Below are 25,587 nucleotides of genomic sequence, written 5' to 3' on the forward strand. Positions count from 1 at the left end.
TACAAATCTCTAATTGGAAAAATGTGGATTACCTCACAGCAGAAGAGGAAAACTGAGAAGAATAGGAAAAGAAATGTATGAAATAATGTATGAGTTGAAGAAATAGAAAATGTCTCTTTACTGGCCAACAGTTTCCTTCACTAGTTAATTGAGAAATGCCTACTTTGGGACACCGACTATAAAGCAGGAGGCTAAAAAAAGGTTTGTACACTTCACACCTCTGGGCCTCCCCTGGACCTGGCCTGTCTTCAGTGCAATAGAGAAAATGAAGTCATTGAAAAAAACCCAAACTTCTTGTAAAGAATTACTGAAAACTTTGTGTTACTTTATGTTTAATTTATTCATACATTTTTTAAAGGTAGGGACTAGATGAAAGGGGAATGAAATATTTATATATAATGTCATAATTATGAAAATGTGAATGTTTATGTAACAATCTAGAAAAGAACATAGAAAAAGTAATACAAGTAAGTGATTAAGGTGGTGTTTTTGATTGATTAAATTCTGAATGGAATTTTTTACTTTTACTTTTTGATAAAGTCTAGAGGAAAAGAAAGAAAAAGAAATGGAAGGGTAAGGAAATAAAGAAACCAAAATCCAAACAGATAAACTGACTGTCTTAATGACCTAAAGATATTAAAGTCTAGAATTGGAATGGAAAAGTCAATGCCAGTTCTTTGGCTACACAGGTGCTTGTGTGTGTGTGTAAGTATGTATATACAATAAACAAATTAATTAATATGTATATGTATACTCCCCAAACTATTAGTCCTTGAAACTAGCATTAATTGAACTTCCTCTCCTACCACTTTTTCTCACTCACTCCATTCCAGCTACACTGATCCTTTTTCTGTCCCATAAATGCCTGCCGTACTTCCTCCTCAAGGCTTTTCACTCACTGATATCTTTCTGAAACATTATTCATTCATATCTTCATGTTGCTTGCTTCTTCTCATCTTTCATACCTTTACTAAAATACCTCCTCAGAGAAGCCTTCTACACCACCTTCTCAAAAAATACTCTCCCATTATTTTATCACATTTGCTTTCTATATCTGCTTCATAACAACACTTTCTTTTAAATCAGGGCAATCATTACATTTTTTATTCTCTGCTCTATTTCACTAGAATACAAGCTCCACAAGTACATCTGATTTTCTACTTTTCCCCAGTGACTACTGAGGTTCTGACATACATCAGGTACACAATAATTATTTACTTAATATAAGAATTAGGGATTGCACTGAAACTGTAGATTGCTTTGGGTAGTAGAGTCATTTTCACAATGTTGATTCTTCCCATCCAAGAACATGGTATATCTCTCCATGTATTTGTATCATCTTTAATTTCTTTCATCAGTGTCTTATAATTTTTTGCATACAGGTCTTTTGTCTCCTTAGGTAGGTTTATTCCTAGATATTTTATTCTTTTTGTTACAATGGTAAATGGGAGTCTTTTCTTGATTTCAATTTCAGATTTTTCATCATTAGTGTATAGGAATGCAAGGGATTTCTGTGCATAAATTTTGTATCCTGCTACTTTACTAAATACATTGGTTAGCTCTAGGAGTTTTCTGGTAGCATCTTTAGGATTCTCTATGTAGAGTATCATGTCATCTGTAAACAGTGACAGCTTTACTTCTTTTCTGATTTGGATTCCTTTTATTTCTTTTTCTTCTCTGATTGCTGTGGCTAGAACTTCCAAAACTATGTTGAATAAGAGTGGCACAATTTGTATGGAAACACAGAAGACCCCGAATAGCCAAAGCAATCTTGAGAATGAAAAATGGAGCTGGAGGAATCAGGCTCCCTGACTTCAGACTATACTACAAAGCTACAGTAATCAAGACAGTATGGTACTGGCACAAAAACAGAAATATAGATCAATGGAACAGGAGAGAAAGCCAGAGATAAACCCACGCAAATATGGTCACCTTATTTTTGATAAAGGAGGCAAGAATATACAGTGGAGAAAAGACAGCCTCTTCAATAAGTGGTGCTGGGAAAACAGGACAGGTACATGTAAAAGTATGAAATTAGAACACTCCCTAACACCATACACAAAAATAAACTCAAAATGGATTAAAGACCTAAATGTAAGGCCAGAGACTATCAGATAAACTCTTAGAGGAAAACACAGGCAGAACACTCTATGACATAAATCACAGCAAGGTCCTTTTTGACCCACCTCCTAGAGAAATGGAAATAAAAACAAAAATAAACAAATGGAACCAAATGAAACTTAAAAGCTCTTGCACAGCAAAGGAAACCATAAACAAGACCAAAAGACAACCCTCAGAATGGGAGAAATTATTTGCAACTGACAAAGGATTAATCTCCAAAATTTACAAGCAGCTCATGCAGCTCAATAACAAAAAAACAAACAACCCAATCCAAAAATGGGCAGAAGACCTAAATAGACATTTCTCCAAAGAAGATATACAGATTGACAACAAACACATGGAAGAATGCTCAACATCATTAATAATTAGAGAAATGCAAATCAAAACTACAGTGAGATATCATCTCACACTGGTCAGAATGGCCATCATCAAAAAATTTAGAAACAATAAATGCTGGAGAGGGTGTGAAGAAAAGGGAACACTCTTGCACTGCTGGTGGGAATATAAATTGAGACAGCCACTATGGAGAACAGTATAATTGCTTTATAATTCCTTAAAAAATAATTCCTTAAAAACTACAAATAGAACTACCATACGACCCAGCAATCCCACTACTGGGCATATGTCCTGAGAAAACCATAATTCAAAAAGAGTCATGTACCAAAATGTTCATTGCAGCTCTATTTACCATAGCCAGGACATGGAAGCAACCTAAGTGTCCATCAACAGATGAATGGTAAAGAAGATGTGGCACATATATACAATGGAATATTACTCAGCCATAAAAAGAAACAAAATTGAGTTATTTGTAATGAGGGGGATGGACCTAGAGTCTGTCATACAGAGTGAAGTAAGTCAGAAAGAGAAAAACAAAAACTGTATGCTAACACATATATGTGGAATCTAAGAGAAAAAAAAAAGGTCATGAAGAACCTAAGGGTAAGGCAGGAATAAAGACACAGACCTACTAGAGCATGGAGTTGAGGATAGTTGGAGGGGGACGGGTAAACTGTGACAAAGTGAGAGAGTGGCATTGACATATATACACTACCAAATGTAAAATAGATAGCTAGTGGGAAGCAGCCGCATAGCACAGGGAGATCAGCTAGGTGGTTTTTGACCACCTAGAGGGGTGGGATAGGGAGGGTGGGAGGGAGGGAGACGCAAAAGGGGAGAGATATGGGAACATATGTATATGTATAACTGATTCACTTTGTTATAAAGCAGAAGCTAAAACACCACTGTAAAGCAATTATACTCCAATAAAGATGTTAAAAAAAGAATTAAACTGCCAAATACTGAAATAAGTGACTATTATTAGTGACTATTAAATAAGTGAGTATTAACATTTATCGAAAGAAGTGACTATAAACATACATGCTTGGTATATAATGGGATACATGTGTGGTATACAATGATGAGTGAAAGTTATCTATGCTGTCAGAGCACTTACAGACTACTGGGGGAGACACTCAACAAGTAAAACAAACTACAGTTGACCCTTGAACAACATGGGTTTGAACTGCGTGGGTCCAATTCTACATGGACCTTTTCCAATAAATACTGTGGTACTATATGATCCAGGGTTGGCTGAATCCACAGATGTGGAATTGCAGATAGATGGGTGACTATGGGACTTGAGCATCTGTGGATTTTGGTATAGAGAGACTGCTGGAACCAATCTCCCGTGGATACCAAGCAACAACTGTACAATAAACGTCTTCAAATTATGAGATATTCTATAAAGATACAAAAAGGTTCTATGAGAAAGTAAAGGAAGAAGCAAAAGTTAGACTAAGTAGCTCTGAAGTGATTTTAATACTGAGAATCAAGTGCCAATCATGAAAATAAGATCACATAGATGGTAAATGGCAGAGCAAGAATTTGAATCCAGGTGGTCTGGTTCCAAAGTCTAGGGCCTGAGTACTACTCAATGCTGCCTCTCTACAGAGAAGAATTACACAAAATGGGAGCTTCGTATCATTTAGATATTTATACTCGCTCTAAAAAGATTCTGAGAATCATGGGAACTTAGAAAAGAAAATATTTGAAACAGAATGAGACAAGACAGATTTCTTAGAATCTTATGAAGAAATAGGCAAATTTACATATACCACTGAATCGTTTCCTTAGGGCAATAAACGTTATATTTCTTACCTTAACACCTATTGCAACAATAAGGTGCTTGGGAAATTGAGAGCTGTCAAAACAGTACAGACAGTTTTCCATTAGTGCAGCAAGTCTCCGGTGCTCAGCAATAGCTTTTTTCCTCTGATTCTCTTCCTCTTCACCAAAACATTCTCTATCAGCTGCTCTGGAGACAAACATGTCATCCAGAGTATAATAGTCTCCATCTGTTTTTCCCATACACTGAAAAACCAAAATAATAGTAGTGGGGAGAAGGTAGTAGTTAATTCAGTTTATTGTATTGTGGCATACTGAAGTCATATCTGTAAGTCCTGTGATAAAACTCTTACATTAAAAGAAAAAAGAAAACATGATTAAAATTTAAGCTTGACCTGCAAGGATCAAGTTATTATCATCATCATAGCTAAAGTTTACTGAGTATTTACTATGTGCAGTTCTATGCAATTTGATTGTTTTATACTCCTATGATGAGGGAACCATTATCATTTCTATTTAATAGATGAGGAACTTGAACGACAGAGAGGTTAAGAACAACCTTCACTTTAAAATTAGCATACACTCTATTAAACTTACAAGCCAATTTGCTAATATGTATATTGAGAGCATTGAGAGCCATGTTCCCCTTTCTCTTTTAAAAATAATTTTCTTTTTCATTTGTTTTTATTGAGGTAACAATGATTTAAAAAACTATATAAGTTTCATGTGTACAAAACCAAATTCTTTAATAAGTCTTTTCTAACACCCTTTTACTGAAATACTGAGCAATTCAACATGGTGTGCATTCTGCCTTGCTGCAATAAGTAATAAACCCAACTTGTTTAACTCTGTGTGCCCCTGGTTGTCTTTGGCTAACAGCCACTGACAGTATCAAGAAATACTGTTAATTTGTGTGTGTGTGATAATGGTGTTGTGATAATGCTAAAAACTTCTGTTAAAAGTTTATTTATTTATTTATCTTATTGAGGTGTGGTTGGTTTGCAATGTTGTGTTGGTTTTGGGTGTGCAGCAGGGTGATTCAGTTATATATATGTGTAAATAAATATGTATATGTATGTGTATGTATATGTGTGTGTGTGTGTGTGTGTGTTTTCAGATTCTTTTCCATTATAGGTTATTGCAGGATGCTGAGTGTAGTTCCCTGTGCTTATCAGTAGGTCCTTGTTTGTCTGTTTTGTATATAGTAGTGTGTATCTGTTAAACCCAAACTCCTAATTTATTTAAATTAGGAATTAAAAGTTTATTTTTATTAAAAAATAAATCCCAGAACCTCATCTATGAAAAAAAAAAAATTAGCATCCACTCCACATAGAACATAAAACATTTTTCAACTGTATCTCAAGGCACCTTCTCTATACCTCCCCCAACATAAACTGTAGCCAGGGTGATGTTTTTAAAACAAAAATTTTATTTACTTATTTTATTTATGTCCCTACTTAAAGTCCTCAAAGAGCTCTACATTGTGAACAGGATCAAGTTCAAACTGTTGTTTGGCCTACTAAGTCATAGACACAGAACGGTAAAATGGTTAAGAGCTTGGGCTCTATAGTCAGAATGACCATGGTAAAATTCTATCTCCTGTCTGTATAATCTTGGGCAGTTACTTAATCTCTCTGCGTTCTCTCTATGTTTTATTTCCTCATTTTACAATGGCTATAACAATATTACCCATCTAATAGGGTTATCTTTCTTCATCCTTACAACACATGCCTGGCACACAATAAGAACTCATAAATGTGAGTCACCTCGGTCACATGTGATCACATCCCTACTCAAACTCTACACTTTGCCACCCTACTTTAGTCCCCAAAAGTACTGATACCTTCAGGCTTTGCACATATTGCTCTCTGAGTAGTTCTGCCCTCAATTTTGCCATTCCTACCCCTACTCATTTTTTAATCTGAGGTTTAGATTTAGTTGTCACCTGCATGAAAGAACTTTTCTAGATCATCCAAGCTCCTTCAGTACTATACTCACATCAGTTTCATGAGGACCACACTGTATCAAAACAGCTCATTAACTTGTGTTTTTCTTCCATTAGACTAAGTTCTACTTAGTCTACTAAATACCAAAAAGAAAATGACTGTTTTGATCTTACCAGATACTTAAAATAGATATGAAGAAAGCCAGAGTGCCTGTACTCCTGTCAGAGAAAGTAGATTTCAAAGCAAAGAATATTACGAAGGATAAAGAAGATCATTTCATAATAATAAAAGACTTACAGCATCAGGAGGACAAAACAATCCTAAAGTTTATGCACCTAATAATAGTTTCAAAATATATGAAGCAAAAACTTGTCAGAACTGTAGGAGAAATAGACAAACCCATAACTGTAGTCAGAAATTCAAATGCCACTCTCTCTACAATTGATAAAACAAATAGAAAATCAATAGGCAATAGAAGACTTGAACAAACTATCAACCAATCTGACGTAACCAACACTGACAGAAATTGTATCCAACAGAAATTGTATCAGCAGAATAAACATTCTTCTCAAGTGCACAGAGAACATTTACCAAGACAGACGGCATTCTCAGACTTAAAACAAACTCTCAATAAATTTAAAAGGATTCAAGTAACATAGAGTATGTGCACTGAAAACAATGGAATTAGACTAGAAATCCCAACAGAAAGATATATGGAAAATAGTCAAGTATGCGAAAATTAAATAGTGTACTTCCAAATAACCCACGGATCATCAAAAAAATAAAATTAGAAAGTTTTTTGAACTATAATAAAACAAAAACAGGACATGTGAGAATTTGTGGTGTACTGTGAATGCAGTACCTAGAAGGACAATTACAGAACTAACCACTTATATTAGAAAACAAGAGAGGCCTTAAATCAATGATGTCATCTTCCAACTTAAAAAACTAGAAAAAGAAGAGAAGTAAAACTAAATGTAAACAGAAGAAAATTTCTAAAATGTCATTATTGATAGAATCAGGTAAAAAGATTATTATCAGTAAGGTATTTCTCAGAGCACATTAGCTTCAGGAATTAATTTTTATCTTCTACCTTTTCTCTTTATTAATCCTTGATTATCTCTCTATTCCTCAGGTTTGTCTATTTATATGTAGTCTCCTGACTTACAAATTATTATTTTAACTTCAGACCTTTATCTCAACCATAATATATCAAATTTTGAAAAATGTCCAAACTGGTCACTAAAATTTTCATGAAAATAGTGACTAACTATATGCTAGATATTAATAGAAACTTTAAGTATCCTCTCAGCCAAATACCTCTACAACATAGGAATTGTCATTCTCACTTGATATTAAAAAACTGAGGCTAAGAGAGACTAAATAACTTAATCAAAATCACATAATTATTAAGAGACAGAGCCAGGAATCAAGTTCGATTGTAAAACTGAGAGTGCCCGGCATATAGTGAGCCTCTCTCACTTAAGAAACCCATCTTTAAAACATAGAAAGGGAATACTGTGAATATAGTCTATGAAGCAGAATAAAGAATTAGAAGAAACCTTAAATTTCATCCAGAATAAACATACCCAATCAAGTTAAGGTACATATTAAAAGAGAATACAGATATCTGATGGGTATTTATCTTTTCTAAAATACATTAGTGAGCAGAATATGTACTTCTACATGTAACTTTACTTTCATATGATATATTGTTAAAAATATTGTTATTAAAAATCAGTTCATAACTTGTCAGGGAATATATTCAATTCAAATAAAATCAGTTGAAAACAGAAGACAGTATTTCTATTTTTTAAATCTATGTTCCATGAATGCTGAACTTCTCTGATCTATTCATAGTTTTTGACTTAAATAGGGGACAGTCTTCCAAATTAAGTCTGAATGATTCTTCAACACAACTGAAATATGATACTCATCTATCCCAGAACAATAATTCCCTCCTCCTACATCCTCTAATTATTTGCATTTTCCCATTATCTTCTCTTTGGGGTTTGACACAAAATGTTTTTACCTTTATCAGTCATGTACACATCTATGACCTTACCCCCAACCAAAAATTTTTAATGAACAGAGATAGTGGAGAATATAAGACCAAGAAGGGGAAAAGTGAAAATATTTGCTGGAGGAAAGGAGGTGAAGAAAACAAGAGGGGCATGAAAATATGCCTCTTTTTCATTTAGATAGAGTCCTAAAGAAAACTGATGAGATGGTACAAGATCAAGATAGTATATCATAAATTTTAGAACTTTGAGAATCTCTTTTCTAAATAAATAAGAAAATGTGATAAAATAGTTATAACATTAAAATGAATAAGATAAAAGAAAGGGGAGTAGATGTCAATACTACCCAAAGTGATCTACAATGCATTCAACATCTATCAAAATCTCAATGATGTTTTTTGCAGAAATAGAAAAATCTATCTTAAAATTCATATGGAATCTCAAGGGACTACAAATAAACAATCTTTAAAAAGAACAAAGTTGGAGGTCTCACACGTCCTGATTTTAAAACGTACTACAAAGCTACAATAATCAAAATAATGTGATACTGGCATAAAGAAAGATATATAGACCAATGGAATAGAATGGAGATCCCAGAAATAAACAAACTCATATATGGTCAAATGATTTTCAGTAAGGGTGCCAAGACCACTGAATAGGGAAATGACAGTCTTTTAAACAAACGGTGTTGGGAAAACTGGATATTCACATGCAAAAAAAGATGAAGTTGGACCCTCACCTCACACCATATAAAAAAATTAACTCAAAATGCATCACAGACATAACTTAAAAGCTAAAACTTTAAAACTCTTAGAAGAAATCATAGGGGAAAAGCTTCATGACATTGAATTTGGCAGTGATTGCTTGGCTATGACAACAAAAGCACAAGTAATAAAGAAAAAATAGGTAAGTTGGATTTCATCAAACTTAAAACTTTTGTGCATCAAAGGACACTCTCAACAGAGTGATAAGGCAGCCCACAGAATGGGAGAAAATATTTGTAAATCACTTATTTGATAAGGGACTTACAACCAGAATACATAAAGAACTCCTACAATTCAACAACAACAAAAAACAAGCAACCTGATTTTAAAATGGGCAAAGGATCTAAACAGACATTCCTCCAAGGAAGATATACAAATGGCCAATAAATACAGGGAAATGTAAATGAAAATTACAATGAAGTTATGACTTCATGCTCACTAGAATCAAATAGTCAGATAATAACAAGTGTTGTCAAGGATATGGAGAAATTGATACCCTCAAACACCGCTGGTGGGAGTGCAAAGTCATGGTGCTGCTTTGGAAAACAGTCTGGTAGTTCCTCAAACAATTCAATAGATTAATAATTAAATAATTAAACATATGGGCTACCATATGACCTAACAATTCCATTTCCAGGTATATACCCAGGAGAAATGAAAACATATGCCTAACAAAAACTTGTATATGAATCTTTACAGCAGCATTATTCATAAAAGTCAAAACTTGTACACAATCTAAATGCCCATCAATTGATGAACAGATCAACAAAACATAAAATATGTACAACAGAGTGAGTATATTTGGCTATAAAAAACAAATGAAGTACTGATACCCCCTACAACACTCTGAAAACATGCTAAGTGAAAGAAGTCAGTCACAAAAAATCACTATCATATACATGAAATGTCCAGATCAGCAAAATCTATACAGACAGAAAACAAACTCAAGGCTGCTTAAGGCTGGAGATGGAGGAGGACTAAGAGGGTTAGGGGGTGACAGCTAAAGGTTACAGGGTTTATTCTTGAGGTGATAAAAATGTTGTAAAATTGACTGTAGTGATAGTTACACATATTCATGAAGATACTAAAAACCATTGAATTTTACACTTTAAAAGGGTGAATTTGTATGGCACGTGAATCATATCTCAATAAACCTGTGTTTTAAAAAATTAACTGTACCCAAATAGAGGTCTGGCCTTTGCCTTCTGTCCCTGGAAGGTAATCTTTAAGGACTTGCAATGTCCTGCCTAAAAGAGTGGTTTTGTTTATCTGAGGGTCTTGGGCCACACGAGCCATCTATGTTAACAATGTGGTTTATGCTGGGAAATTTGGGCCACACAGTATCAGCTCCACCTCAGGAGAGGCTGGAAACTGTCATCTTCACAGGCCATCAACCATGTCTATGTGACCAAATCCTAACAAAAACTGCACACCAATGCTTGGGGGAGCTTCCCTAGTTGGCAATACCCTGTGTATTTCACATTATTGCTGGGAGAAGTTAGTGCTGTCCATGACTCACTGGGAAAGGGGACAAATGGAAGATTCATGCTTGAAATTCTGCTGGATTCAGCTCCATGAGCTGCTTCCCTTGACTAATTTTCCATCTGTATTCTTTCACTGTAATAAACCTTAACTGTATATTTAACAGCTTTTAGGGAATTCTGTGAGTCCTTGTAGTAAAGTATCAAAGCTGAAGGTGGGCTTGGGGATCCCTGAACTTGAAGCTGGTGTCAGAAGTGAGGATGGTCTTAGGGACTCTCACATTGGGGCGATATAATAAACACAATGCACAAACACTGATCAGATCCTGAATCTCAAAAAAAAAAAGCTATAAAAATTTAAATATAGGTACATCTATATCAACATTTAAAAAAATAAATACATGGTTCTGCATGATACACAGGCACCACCCAAAGTGGACAGCTACAGCACTACAGTCCCACTCTGGAATGGCCATAAAGGGAAATTATCTCAGTAAGAAGAACTTTGCGCAGTGAGTTCACTTTGCCTGGAAAGAGAGATGGCCATAGATACAGGTCTACACTGATTCATGTACTATGGCAAATGGTTTGGCTGGATGGCCAGGAACCTGGATAGAACACAAGTAGAGATTACCAACAAGGAAGTCTGGGGAAGAGGTATATGGACAGACCTCTCCAAATAGATACAGATATTTATGTCACTAGTGATATTTATGTCACTAGCCACTCCTACCATTGTTCCAATGAGCTTGTGAACAAAGTGGCCATGCAGGTATGGAAACTATTCAAGGGCTCAGCAACATCAAAGCTGATCTGGCTATAGCCACTGCTGAATACCCAATCTGCCAACAGAGATCAACGCTGAGCCTCTGATACGAGCACCACTCCTTTGGGAGATCAACACTGAGCGTCTGATACGAGTACCACTCCTTTGGGAGATCAACACTGAGCGTCTGATACGAGTACCACTCCTTTGGGGGATCAGGCAGCTAACTGGTGGCAAGTTGGGTACATTGAACTGCTTCCATCATGGAAGGAGCAGCACTTTGTTCTTACTGGAATAGACACTTACTCTGGATATTGACTTGCCTTCAATGCATACAGTGATTCTGCCAAAACTACCATCTCTGGACTTGTATCATTGTGGTATCACATGTATGCTTCTGACCAAGGAAATAATTTCACAGCAGATGAAATGTGTCTATGCCCATTGCAGTCACCATGCAACAGTGATGACTAACAAGCAGCACTGCTCACTAATTCACCATGTTCCCCACCATCTGAAGTAGCTGGCTGGATAGAACAGTGAACTGGCCTTTTTAAGATTTAATTACAAGTGCTGGATAGGTGATGTCTTGTAAACTAAGGGTATGTCTCCCAGAATGAAGTAAGTGCTCTAAATCAGCACCCAAACTATGATGCTATCTTTCCCACAGCCAGAATTCATAGGTATGGGAATCTAGGGGGGAAAAAACAGGAGTGACCTATCTCACTACTGCCCCTTTTGATACACTAGCAAAATTTCTGCTTCCCAACTCTGTGATCTTAGGCTCTACTAGTCTAGAGGTCTTAGTTCTAAAGAGAGGAATACATCTATCAAGGGACACAATGATTAATTGAACTTGAAGTTCTGACAGCCACCTGGCCACTCTGGCTCCTCATTCCACTGAATCAAAAGGCAAAGAGGGAAGTTACTGTACTTTCTAGAGTGATTGATTCTGACTATAAAGGGAAAATTGGGCTGGTACTACATAATGGAGGTAAGAGGAAGTATATCTTGAATATAGGTTACCTTTTAGGGCACCTCTTGGTATTCTCACGGCCTATGATTAAAGTCAATGATAAAATACAACTCAGTTAAGGCAGGACAGCTAATAAATGGCCCAGACCTTCTGAATGAAGGACTGGATCACCCCACAAGGCAAGGGGCCATGACCAGCTAAGATGTTGCTGAGGACAAAAGGAATACAGAATGGTTAGTAGAGGAAAGCAGGTATAAATACTAGATGAAACTCCATAAACAGTTTCAGAAATTAATATTGTAATATTATGGTATCCTTTCAATATTTTGATATGAATTTATATGTGTGAATATATACCTAAATATTAACAAAACTTCTTTCTTTTCTTCCCCTTTCTCATCCCCTTACCATCTAACATAATAGTAGCTTTGTACTCTATTCTGGGGACACAGCCTGTTTTTGGTTGTATGTAGAACAGTTCTATCATGTTGGACAGAAGCACGATTTTGTTTTCTTTATTTGGAGATTAAATATAGTTATTTAAGAGAGGAGCCAAGGTAACATGGTTGTGGTCACTGGGTCAATTTGACTAGTCTGACATACACTTACCAGAATTCCCTTTTCAGTGTATTTCTGGTTATGATGGGTAACAAGAGATTTTATAGAAGACCTGAAGAGTAGAAATAAAGCAGCAGCCATTTTATAGCTTGCATACATTGTCACTTAACTGCTGGTTCACCTCCTTATATAAGGCAGCATCTGAGTCTGCAGCTGCCCCACCTTTCCCACCATCCTCCTTCAGCTTCTCTGACTTCTAGGCCAGATGTGGGTATTTAGCTCCTAGCTTAATCTACAGAATACGCACACCACCAAGGTCAGAGGCAACATAAACTGACATGTATATTTGTCCATCCTTGAGAATTCCAGCTCATGCCTGTGGGTTCTAGCTTGTTCTTCTTCTTAGTCTCCCCCGCTTTATAATTTTTCCTTCCCAAGAGCCTGCCCTCTGGACTTAAAGTTCCAAATTCAGATGCAACCACAACAGCCTTAAAAAGACTGCTTAACCAGCTTCTACAATGGCATAAGGTCAAATCCCTGTAAAGAAAACTATGTCTATATGTCTTTTAATAGTTCTGTTTCTCTGCTCGATAAGGGACTGATAAAGATATAACCCTCTATAAACAGCAATAACAAACTGCTTCTGTTCAGAGGCTCTGCTTGTATAACATTTTTTCAAGATTATTCCAAGAATAATATTATTCTAAATATCATTAATCATAATGTAAGTGAAATTCAGACATTTCAAATGCCAACTGTATAATATAATGGGAGAAAATTAATATAATAATAAAATAAAACCACTCCTTTTCTGCTTCAGTCCACTTTCCTTAAAAACCAAATCCAGGGCTTCCCTGGTGGCGCAGTGGTTGAGAGTCCACCTGCCGATGTAGGGGACGCGGGTTCGTGCGCCGGTCCGGGAGGATCCCACGTGCCGTGGATCGGCTGGGCCCGTGAGCCATGGCCGCTGGGCCTGCGCGTCTGGAGCCTGTGCTCTGCGACGGGAGAGGCCACGACGGTGAGAGGCCCGCGTACCGCAAACAAACAAACAAACAAATCCAATTATACTATTTGAGCATAGTCTAATCTGAATGTAGTCAATCATCTCCCTTTTCTGGCCCTCTGCAATGCTTGCATGTTACTATAGAAAAGTTATTATATTTTATAAATGGTTCCATTATAAGCTCATAAGCTAACTGCCACTTCAACATAATAAGAAAACCTCCCATTTTCCACAGTGGCAATTTTAGATGATCACCATCAAACCCTGGAGACTCCATCAACTCATCTCTCACTTTCAGTAGATGACCTCAAAGAAAAATTAAAATTAGACAAGAATTTCCTGATCCTCCTACCACCAAACCTAAAACCATCCACAAACACACAGCTTATACTTCTTTTCTCCTGAGATAATGGAAGGGTATATGTGCCCCTGTTTAAATTCTGTCATCCATGCAGTAGACCCTACCTAACCCCTCTTCATATACTCTGGATAGGACTGACTCTCTGCAGTCTGCTCAGTTGTGCCACTCATAACTACTTCTCCTTTATCATGGGCCTTTTTTCCCTTGCCAACAACTCTTCCTAACTAGAATTTAAGTATTTAAGCATGCCAAACATTCTTTTATTTTAAACAGTTCCTTTGGAATACACACCACCTTTTATCACAATAAAAGTTAAACCTCTTGAATGAATTGCCAAGGGAAGAGAAGAAAGAAGTCAGGATTTTATTAAACAGTGATAACTGGGGGAGATGTCAAAATATGACTGATGTTTAGAATACAACCATTAATGTAAACCAGTTGAATAAGTCTTCCTGAACAGCCAAATTTCCAAAAAGTTAAGGGTTTACCATTTAAGCAAAGAAACATTATTTATTATAGTCATTTTGAATACAAATGTTCCCAAACAGAGTTATAAACTGTCCTACCTTTTAAAACATAATTACCGGAATTTAGTCTTATCCTGGTAATAGGGTAATTAATGGAACAATTATTAAAATGTGCCATAATTCACGAATGGCCCTCTCAAGGGCTAGTGGCTTCTATGCTAGCTATGTCAACCAAGATGTTTATGATTTTTCAATTCTTTACCTGAATTTTTCCATCTCATTCTTTGCTCTATATTAAGTCAGCTGTTGGTTCTCATTGTTATAAGCACTTCTTCTTGTGGTACTCATGTCCCCACTTCTAATTTGCTACTTTTATTATATTTCTGGTCTAAAATTGAAGAGCCAAGTATATTAGAATTATATATAAAAGTACAGCTTAGAGGCCACCTTCTCCAGGTAATCAGTAAATAGTTGATAAATTTAGAGGAAAGACAAAAAAGCTACCCTATAGTCTATAAATACTAGATTGGCATCAAGAGAAAAGACTTAAAAAAAAATCTTTTTAAAATGATGACAATAGAAGGACCTTCAATATGGCAGAGGAGTAACACATAGAGATCACCTTCCTCCCCACAAATACATCAGAAATACATCTACATGTGGAACAACTCCTACAGAACACCTACTGAATGCTGGCAGAAGACCTCAGACTTCCCAAAAGGCAAGGAAGTCCCCATGTACCTGAGTAGGGCAAAAGAAAAACGAAAAAATAGAGACAAAAGAGTAGGGATGGGACCTGCACCAGTGGGAAGGAGCTGGGATGGAGGAAAAGTTTCCTCACACTAGGAAGCCCCTTCACTGGCAGAGACTGGGGTGGCCAGTGGGAAGCCGGGGGGAAGCTTCAGAGCCACGGAGGAGAGTGAAGCAACAAGGGTGCAGAGGGCAAAGTGGAGAGATTCCCGCACAGAGAGGATCAGTGATGACCAGCACTCACCAGCCTGAGAGGCTTGTCTCCTCACCCAGTGGGGCGGGTGGGTGCTGGGAGCTGAGGCTGGGGCTTCAGGGGTCAGATCCCAAGGAGAGGACTGGGGTTGGCTGCGTGAACACACAGCCTGAAGGGGTCTAGTGTGCCACAGCTAACCAGGAGAGAGTCCAGGAAAAAGTCTGGAACTGCCTAAGACTAAAGAGACCATTGTTTCGGGGTGTGCAAGGGGAGGAGATTCAAAGCACCACCAAAACGAGCTTCAGAGACAGGCACAAGCTCTGCCTATCAGCACAGACACCAGAGACAGGCATGAAACTCTAACATTGCTGCTGCAGCCACCAAGAATCCTGTGTGTAAGCACAGGTCACTATCCACACCTCCCCTCCCGGGAGCCTGTGCAGTCCACCACTGCCAGGGTCCTGTGATCCAGAGACAACTGCCCCAGGAGAACACATGGCACGCCTCAGGCTGTTGCAACGTCACACCAGCCTCTGCCGCCACAGGCTCGCCCTGCGTTCCGTAACCCACCCAACCCCCAGCCTGAGTGAACCAGAGTCCCATAATCAGCCACTCTTTAACCCCCTCCTGTCTGGGTGAAAAAAAGATACCAGAGGGCGACCTACATGCAGAGGTGGGGCCAAAACCAAAGCTGAACCCCAGGAGATTTGAGAACAAAGAAAAGAAAGGGAAATTTCTCCGTGCAGCCTCAGGAGCAGCAGATTAAATCTCCACAGTCAACCTGATGTACCCTGTATCTGTGAAATACCAGAACAGACAATGAATCATCCCAAAATTGAGGCGGTGGACATTGAAAACAACTGTAGACTTGGGGTTTGTTGTATGCAGCTGACTAGCTGCTGATTTTGATGTTTATCTTAGTTTAGTTTTTAGTGCTTACTATCATTGGTGGATTTGTTTATTGGCTTGGTTGTTCTCTTCTTTTCTTTATTACTTTTTAAAAAGTTTTTACTTTAATAATATTCTCTAGATTCTTTATTTTAATAACTTTATTTTATTTTATATTTCTTTCTTTTTTTTCTCTCTTTTCTTCTGAGCCATATGGCTGACAGAGTCTTGGTTCTCAGGCCGGGTATCAGGCCTGAGCCTCTGAGGTGGGAGAACCGAGTTCAGGACATTGGTCCACCAGACACCACCAGGCCCCAAGCAATATCAATCAGCAAGAGTTCTCCCAGAGATCTCCATCTCAATGCTAAGACGCAGCTCGACTCAAAGACCAGCAAGCTCCAGGGCTGGACACCCCATGCCAAACAACTAGCAAGACAGGAACACAACTCCATCCATTAGCAGAGAGGCTGCCTAAAATCATAACTTCATAGACACTCCAAAACACACCACCAGAAAGACAAGACCCAGCCTCCTCAACCAGACAACAGGCACCAGTCCCCACCACCAGGAGGTTTATACAAGCCACTGAATCAACCTTACCCACTGGGGGCAGACACCGAAAACAACAGGAACTACTAACCTGCAGCCTGTGAAAAGGAGACCCCAAACACAGTAAGTTAAGCAAAATGAGAAGACACAGTAAGTTAAGCAAAATGAGAAGACATAGAAATGTGCGGCAGATGAAGGAGCAAGGTAAAAACCCACCAGACCTAACAAATGAAGAGGAAATAGGCAGTCTACCTGGAAAAGAATTCAGAGTAATGATAGTAAAGATGATCCAAACTCTTGGAAATAGAATGAAGAAAATACAAGAAACGTTTAGCAAGGACCTAGAATAACTAAAGGGCAAACAAACAATGATGAACAACACAATAAATGAAATTAAAAATTCTCTAGAAGGAATCAATAGCAGAATACCTGAGACAGAAGAACAGATAAGTGACCTGGAATATAAAAGAGTGGAAATAACTACCACAGAGCAGAATAAAGAAAACAGAATGAAAAAAATTCAGAACAGTCTCAGAGACCGCTGGGTCAACAATGAACGTACCCACATTCAAATTATAGGGGTCCCAGAAGAAGAAGAGAAACAGAAACGGATTGAGAAAATATGTGAAGAGATTATAGTTGAAAACGTCCCTATTATGGGAAAGGAAATAGCCACCCAAGTCCAGGAAGCACAGTGTCCAATACATGATAGATCCAAGGAGAAACATGCCAAGACACATATCAATCAAACTCTCAAAAATTAAATACAAAGAAAAAATATTAAAAGCATCAAGGGAAAAGCAACAAATAACATATAAGGGAATCCCCATAAGGTTAGCAGCTGATCTTTCAGCAGAAACTCTACAAGCCAGAAGGGAGTGGCAGGACATAATTAAAGTGATGAAAGGTAAAAACTTACAATCAAGATTACTCTACCAAGCAAGGGTCTGATTGAAATTTGATGGAGAAATTAAAACCTTTACAGACAAGCAAAAGCTAAGAGAATTCAGCACCACCAAACCAAACCAGCTTTACAACAAATGCTAAAGAAACTTCTCTACATAGGAAACACAAGAGAAGGAAAAGACCTACAATAACAAACCCAAAACATTTAAGAAAATGGCAACAGGAACATACATACCAATAATACCTTAAATGTAAACAGATTAAATTGTCCAACCAAAAGACACAGACTGGCTGAATGGAGACAAAAACAAGACCCGTATATATGATGTCTACAGAAGACCCACTTCAGACCTAGGGACACATACATACTGAACCTGAGGGGATATAAAAACATATTCCATGCAAATGGAAATCAAAAGATAGTTGGGGTAGCAATTTTCATATTAGACAAAATAGACTTTAAAATAAAGAGTATTACAAGAGATAAAGAAACACACTACATAATCATCAAGGGACCAATCCAAGAAGAAGATATAACAATTCTAAATATTTATGCATCCAATATACAAGCACCTCAGTACATAAGGCAAATGCTAGCAGCCATAAAAGGGGAAATAGACAGTAACACAATCATAGTAGGGGACTTTAACACCCCACTTTCACCATGGACAGAGCAAGCAAAATGAAAACTAATAAGGAAACACAAGCTTTAAAAGACACTTTAAACAACATTGACTTAATTGATATATAGAGGAAATTCCATCCAAAAACAACAGAACACACTTAATTCTCAAGTGCTCATGGCACATATTCCAGGATATACCTTGGGTCACAAATAAAGCCTTGACAATTTAAGAAAATTGAAATCGTATCAAGTATCTTTTCTGACCACAATGCTATGAGAAGAGATATCAATTACAGGCAAAAAACAGCAAAAAATACAAACACATGGAGGCTAAACAATACGTTGCTAAATAACCAAGATAACACTGAAGAAATCAAAGAAAAAAAATCAAAAAAGAGCTAGAAACAAATGACAATGAAAACACGACAACTGAAAACCTACGGAATGCAGCAATAAGAAATCTAAGAGGGAAGTTATAGCAATGCAATCCTACCTCAAGAAACAAGAAAAATCTCAAATAAACAATCTAAACATACACCTAAAGCAATTAAAGAAAGAAGAACAAAAAAACCCTCAAAGTTTGCAGAAAGAAAGAAATCAAGAAGATCAGATCAGAAATAAATGAAAAAGAAATGAAGGTAATGATAGCAGAGATCAACAGAAATAAAAGCTGGTTCTTTGAGAAGATAAACAAAATTGACAAACCATTATCCAGACTCATCAAGAAAAAAAAGGAGAAGACTCAAATCAATACAATTAGAAATGAAAAAGGAGAAGTAACAATTGACACTGTAGAAATACAAAGGATCATGAGAGATTACTACAAGCAACTACATGCCAATGAAATGGACAACCTGAAAGAAATGGACAAATTCTTGGAAAAGCACAACCTTCTGAGACTGAACTAGAAAGAAATAGAAAACATACACAAACCAATCACAAGCACTAAAATTGAAACTGTGATTAAAAATCTTCCAACAAACAAAAGCCCAGGGTCAGACAACTTCACAGGTGAATTCTATTAAACATTTACAGAAAAGCTAACACCTATCCTTCTCAAAATCTTCCAAAATATAGCAGAGGGAGGGATAGTCCCAACTCATTCTATGAGGCCACTAACACCCTGATAGTAAAACCAGACAAAGATGTCACTAAGAAAGAAAACTACAGGCCAATATCACTGATGAACATAGATGCAAAAATCCTCAACAAAATACTAGCAAACAGAATCCAACAGCACATTAAAAGGATCACACACCATGATCAAGTGGGGTTTATCCCAGGAATGCAAGGATTCTTCAATATATGCAAATCAATCAGTGTAATAAACCATATTAACAAACTGAAGGAGAAAAACCATATAATCATCTCAATAGATGCAGAAAAACCTTTCGACAATATTCAACACCCACTTATGATAAAAACACTCCAGAAAGTAGGTATAGAGGGAACTTACCTCAACATAATAAAGCCTGTATATAACAAACCCACAGCCAACATCGTTCTCAATGATGAAAAAGTGAAAGCATTTCCACTAAGATAAGTAACAAGACAAGGTTGCCCACTCTCACCACTATAATTTAACATAGTTTTGGACATTTTAGCCATGGCAATCAGAGGAGAGAAAGAAATAAAAGGAATCCAAATCAGAAAAGAAGAAGTGAAACAGTCACTGTTTGCAGATGACATGATACTATACGTAGAGAATCCTTAAGATGCTACCAGAAGACTATGAGAGCTAATCAAAGAATTTGGTAAAGTAGCAGGATACGAAGTTAATGCACAGCAATCTCTTGCATTCCTATACACTAATGATGAAAAGTCTGAAAGAGAAATTAAGGAAACATTCCCATTTACCACTGCAACAAAAAGAATAAAACACTCAGGAATAAACCTACCTAAGGAGACAAAAGACCTGTATGAAGAAAACTATACGATACTGAGGAAAGAAATTAAAGATGATACAAACAGATGGAGAGATATACCATGTTCTTGCATTGCAAGAATCAATACTGTGAAAATGACTATACCACCCAAAGCAATCTACAGATTCAATGGAATCCCTATCACACTACCAATTTTTCCAGAGCTAGAACAAAAAATTTCACAATTTGTATGGAAACACAAAAGACCCCGAATAGCCAAAGCAATCTTGAGAAAGAAAAACAGAGCTGGAGGAATCAGGCTCCCTGACTTCAGACTATACTACAAAGCTACAGTAATCAAGACAGCATGGTACTGGCTCAAAAACAGAAATATACACCAATGGAACAGGATAGAAAGCCCAGAGATAAACCCACGCACATATGGTCACCTTATCTTTGATAAAGAAGGCAAGAATATACAATGGTGAAAAGACAGCGTCTTCAATAAGTGGTGCTGGGAAAATTGGACAGCTACATGTAAAAGAATGAAATTAGAACACTTCCTAACACCATATACAAAAATAAACTCAAAATGGATTAAAGGCCTAAATGTAAGGCCAGACACTATAAAACTCTTAGAGGAAAACATAAGCAGAACACTCTATGACATGAATCACAGAAAGATCCTTTTTCACGCCCCTCCTAGGGAAATGGAAATAAAAACAAACAAATGGGACCTAATGAAACTTAAAAGCTTTTGCACAGCAAAGAAAACCATAAACAAGACGAAAAGACAGCTCTCAGAATGGGTGAAAATATTTGCAAATGAAGCAACTGACACAGGATTAATCTCCAAAATTTACAAGCAGCTCATGCAGCTCAATATTAAAAAAGCAAACAACCCAATCCAAAAATGGGCAGAAGACCTTAACGGACAGTTCTCCAAAGAAGATATACAGATTGCCAACAAACACATGAAAGAATGCTCAACATCATTAATCATTAGAGAAATGCAAATCAAAACTTCAATAAGGTATCACCTCACACCGGTCATAATGGCCACCATCAAAAAATCTACAAACAATAAATGCTGGAGATGGTATGGAGAAAAGGGAACACTCTTGCACTGTTGGTGGGAATGTAAATTGATTCAGCCACTATGGAGAACAGTATGGAGGTTCCTTAAAATACTAAAAATAGAACTACCATATGACCCAGCAATCCCACTACTGGGCATATACCCTGAGAAAGCCATAATTCAAAAAGAGTCATGTACCTCAATGTTCACTGCAGCACTCTTTACAATAGCCAGGACATGGAAGCAACCTAAGTGTCCATCAACAGATGAATGGATAAAGAAGATGTGGCACATATATACAGTGGAATATTAGCCATAAAGAGAAAGAAAATTGAGTCATTTGTAGTGAGGTGGATGGACCCAGAGGCTGTCATATAGAGTGAAGTAAGTCAGAAAGAGATAAATACCGTATGCTAACATATATATATGGAATCTAAAAAAAAAAAAAGATTCTGAAAAACCTACAGGCAGGACAGGAATAAAGACACAGACATACAGAATGGACTTGAGGACATGGGGATGGAGAAGTGTAGCTGGGATGAAGTGAGAGAATGGCATTGACATATATACACTACCAAATGTAAAACAGATAGCTAGTGGGAAGCAGCTGTGTAGCACAGGGAGGTCAGCTCTGCTGTGACCTCCTAGAGGGGTGGGATAGGGAGGGTGGGAGGGAGAAACAAGAGGGAGGGGATATGGAGATATACATATTCATGTAGCCAATTCACTTTGTTATGCAGGAGAAAGTAACACAACAATGTAAAGCAATTATACTCCAATAAAAATTTAAAAATAATATGATGAGAGTAAAACAACTATACACCAGTATAAATAAATAAATAAACATCTGTTGTATAAAACAAAAAAATAAGTGAAATAAAATGATGACAAATCATGGAGAAAGGATTTATATGCTTATCTTTTCTCTGGTCTACAATGACTTCATAGGTAGAAGCAACTTTTTGAATTCTGTTTCTTCTACTACTATCATTTGTATGTTGCATTATTATGATGCTAAAGTATTCACAATAATTTGTTACAGGAAGAAAATAAGGAAACTGATTCTATACTTTTTCAAAATGAGTTTAAGATTATTTAAAGCCAAAAGACTAACAAGGAACTATTTTTCAAAGTGAAACTAAAATCAACTGGCAAAGACAAAGAAGAGCAAATAATGTATCATGACAACATAACTAAACTGTGGTTTTGGTCTTCACCTTATACATTCATACTTTGTGAAGTACCATTACCTGGCTCTTTTACAGATAATTAGAACCCTGGTAGTTCATAAAGAACCAGTACCATTATCACCTAATTAAATGAAAAAACACTAATTGTCAAGTATTAGCTTTATGAAATGACTAGAAATGTAACTCATATTTCACTTATTCATATAACTATGAAATAAGTATACAACAAAGTCAACAGTCTTTTGATGCACTACCTAATGATGATTAAATAAACATCAAATTTAAATTTCAGTTGAGAGAAAAATCTCAAATAAAATCCATCCTACTATAACAACTCAGCTGACAAACTCTACTTGCAAAAACTGCTCTCCTGTTAAATCATGTACTACCGCAATGTTAGAAAGTCAGTAGCTAAACAGATATGCTGAATGTATAATTTTACTTAATAACATAGAGTCAATAAAAAAGAACCGTAGAGTGTGGCCAAGATGGCAACGCAGGAAAACCTTGAGCTCACCTCCTCTCACAGCACACCAAAATTACAATTATTTACACAGCAACTACTGATGAGAAAGATCTGAAGACTAGCAGAAAAGATCTTCTAAAACTTAAGATATAAAGAAGGAACACCAACAAAATGGATAGGAGGGTCAGAGACTTGGTACAGATCCACACCATGAGATGGGTGACCTAAAAATGGAATGATAATTACACCTTCAGTGGTTCTTCCAAAGGAGCAAGGAGTCTGAACCCCACATCAGGCTTCCCAACCTGGGGGTACTGCACTGGTAAGATAAGCCCCCAGGACATTTCAGTTTGAAGGCAGGTGGGGCTTACTTGTGGGAGAGCCATAGAGCTGTAGGAAATGAGAGACTATACTCTTAAAGGGTCCACAGAAAAACTCATGCTCAGAGACCCAGGGCAGAAGCAGTAATTTGAAAGAAGCCTGGATCAGATGCACCTGTTCATATTGGAGAGCTTCCTGGAGAGGCAGGAGTAAACTGGAGCTCAACCTAGGGACACAGACTCTGGTGGCAGCCATTTTGGGAAGCTCATTCTACCACATGGACACTGGTGCTAGCAGGTGCCGTTCTGGAATCCTCCCTCAAGCTAATTAGTACCAGAACTCGGCCCTGCCAAAGCCCCACCCACAAGCAGGGTGGCTGACTTAAGGCTCCCAAAGCCCACAGCTGCCCCAAGACATAGCCCTGTCCAATACAGGCTCAGGACCAACCCCACAAATCAATGCATAGGCACTAGCTCCAGGACACTCAGGGCCCTGCATCAAGAGACCACAGGACCATTAGCACCTATCAGAGAGCCAGCACTAGCCCTGGGATGCCCTGAACCTCAACCCTTCCTACCAGTGTGCCAACACAGCAGCTCCAGGACCACCAGGTTTGCAGCCAGAGATCCCAAGACGCAGAATCCACACAAGCGTGGACCAGCATTACCCCCAGAACCACCCTCACACACCAGTGGGCAGGCAGCACTGCCAGGACACCTGGTCCCCAGCCCTATCACCAGAGGGCCAACACCAGCTCTGGGAATTCCAGGCTCTGCAGCAAGAAACACCAGGACAAAGCTCCAACCACAAGTGGGCCGGCACTAGCCCTAGGACCCAGTCTCAGCCACCAGTGGGCATACACTAGCCCCAAGACCACCACAGCAATATAGCCTACTGTGCCAGGACCCAGCTCAATATACAGTAGGCCAGCACCAACCCACAGACTCCCTAAGCTATAGCCTCCCCCAAAGCAGGCTGACATGAACACCAAGACACCCTGGACCTCTCAGCTAGCCACTTTGGAATCCAACCACAGTCACAAGTGAGCAAACAGCAGCTTTAGGACACCTTGAACCAGCCATGCTCACCAGCAGGCCGACACTAGATGTGGGACCACCAGCACCGCAACCAGCCACCACAGACCAGGTTCTGCCCACCAGTTGGTAAGCACTAGCCCTGGTAGGTCCCTGGGCTGTGTGGCCAGCCACCTCATGACCTGGCCCGACTCAACTGGCAACCAACTGGACTGCGGGCCAGCCACAGCTACCAAACTGCACACACAGTAGTCAGCCCACCACAACAGAAGGACCAACACAGCCCACATAGGGGGCACTCCTAGAGCATATAGCTCTGGTAACCAGAGGCGAGTGTGCTGCTCAGACATATAGGACATCTACAAAAGACCACTTCTCCAAGATTGGGAAACGTAACCAACTTATCAAATGCATATAAAAGTAAAAACAGCAAATTAGGCAAAACAAGGCAACAGAGAATAATGTACCAAAACAGAGGAGCAGATAAAAATCCCAGAAGAACTAGGTGAAGTGGAGATAAGTAATATACATGATAAAGAAGATTATAACAAAGTTAGAAAATTTTAACAAAGAGTTAGAAAATATAAAGAAAAACCAAAAAGAGATTACAAATACAACTGAAATTTTAAAATATCCTAGAAGGAATTAAGAGATTAGATGATACAGAGAAACAAATAAGTGAGCTGGAAGACAGAGTAGTAGAAATCACATAGCTGAACAGAGAAAAGAATTTTTTAAAAAGTGAAGGACAGCCTAAGACACACTGAGACAACATCAAGCATACTAACATTTGCATTACAGGGGTACCAGAGAAAGAAGACAGAGAGAAAGGGGCAGAGAACATATGTGAAAAGATAAGAGCTGGGGGGACCTTGAAGATGGCAGAAGAGTAAGACGCAGAGATCGCCTTCCTCCCCACGGATACACCAGAAATACATCTACACGTGGAACAACTCCTACAGAACACCTACGGAAGGCTGGCAGAAGATCTCAGACCTCCCAAGAGGCAAGAAACTCCCCACGTACCTGGGTAGGGCAAAAGAAAAAAAGAAAAACAGAGACAAAAGAATAAGGACGGCACCTGCACCAGTGGGAGGGAGCTGTGAAGGAGGAAAAGTTTCCACACACTAGGAA

The 25,587-nt window shown here is 38.0% G+C and overlaps 1 protein-coding gene across 1 annotated transcript in view; it reads right to left on the reverse strand.

Annotated features, from left to right (window-relative positions):
- Positions 1-25,587, reverse strand: part of CWF19L2 (CWF19 like cell cycle control factor 2) — a 209,204-nt gene that overhangs the window by 39,278 nt on the left and 144,339 nt on the right. Inside the window, exon 14 of the mRNA XM_065882107.1 lies at positions 4,279-4,491. Within this exon, the coding sequence (XP_065738179.1) occupies positions 4,279-4,491 (213 nt within the window). The remainder of the gene's footprint in view (positions 1-4,278; positions 4,492-25,587) is intronic.

This window comes from Phocoena phocoena, chromosome 8 (assembly GCF_963924675.1).
Source record: "Phocoena phocoena chromosome 8, mPhoPho1.1, whole genome shotgun sequence".
Lineage (NCBI taxonomy): Eukaryota > Metazoa > Chordata > Mammalia > Artiodactyla > Phocoenidae > Phocoena > Phocoena phocoena.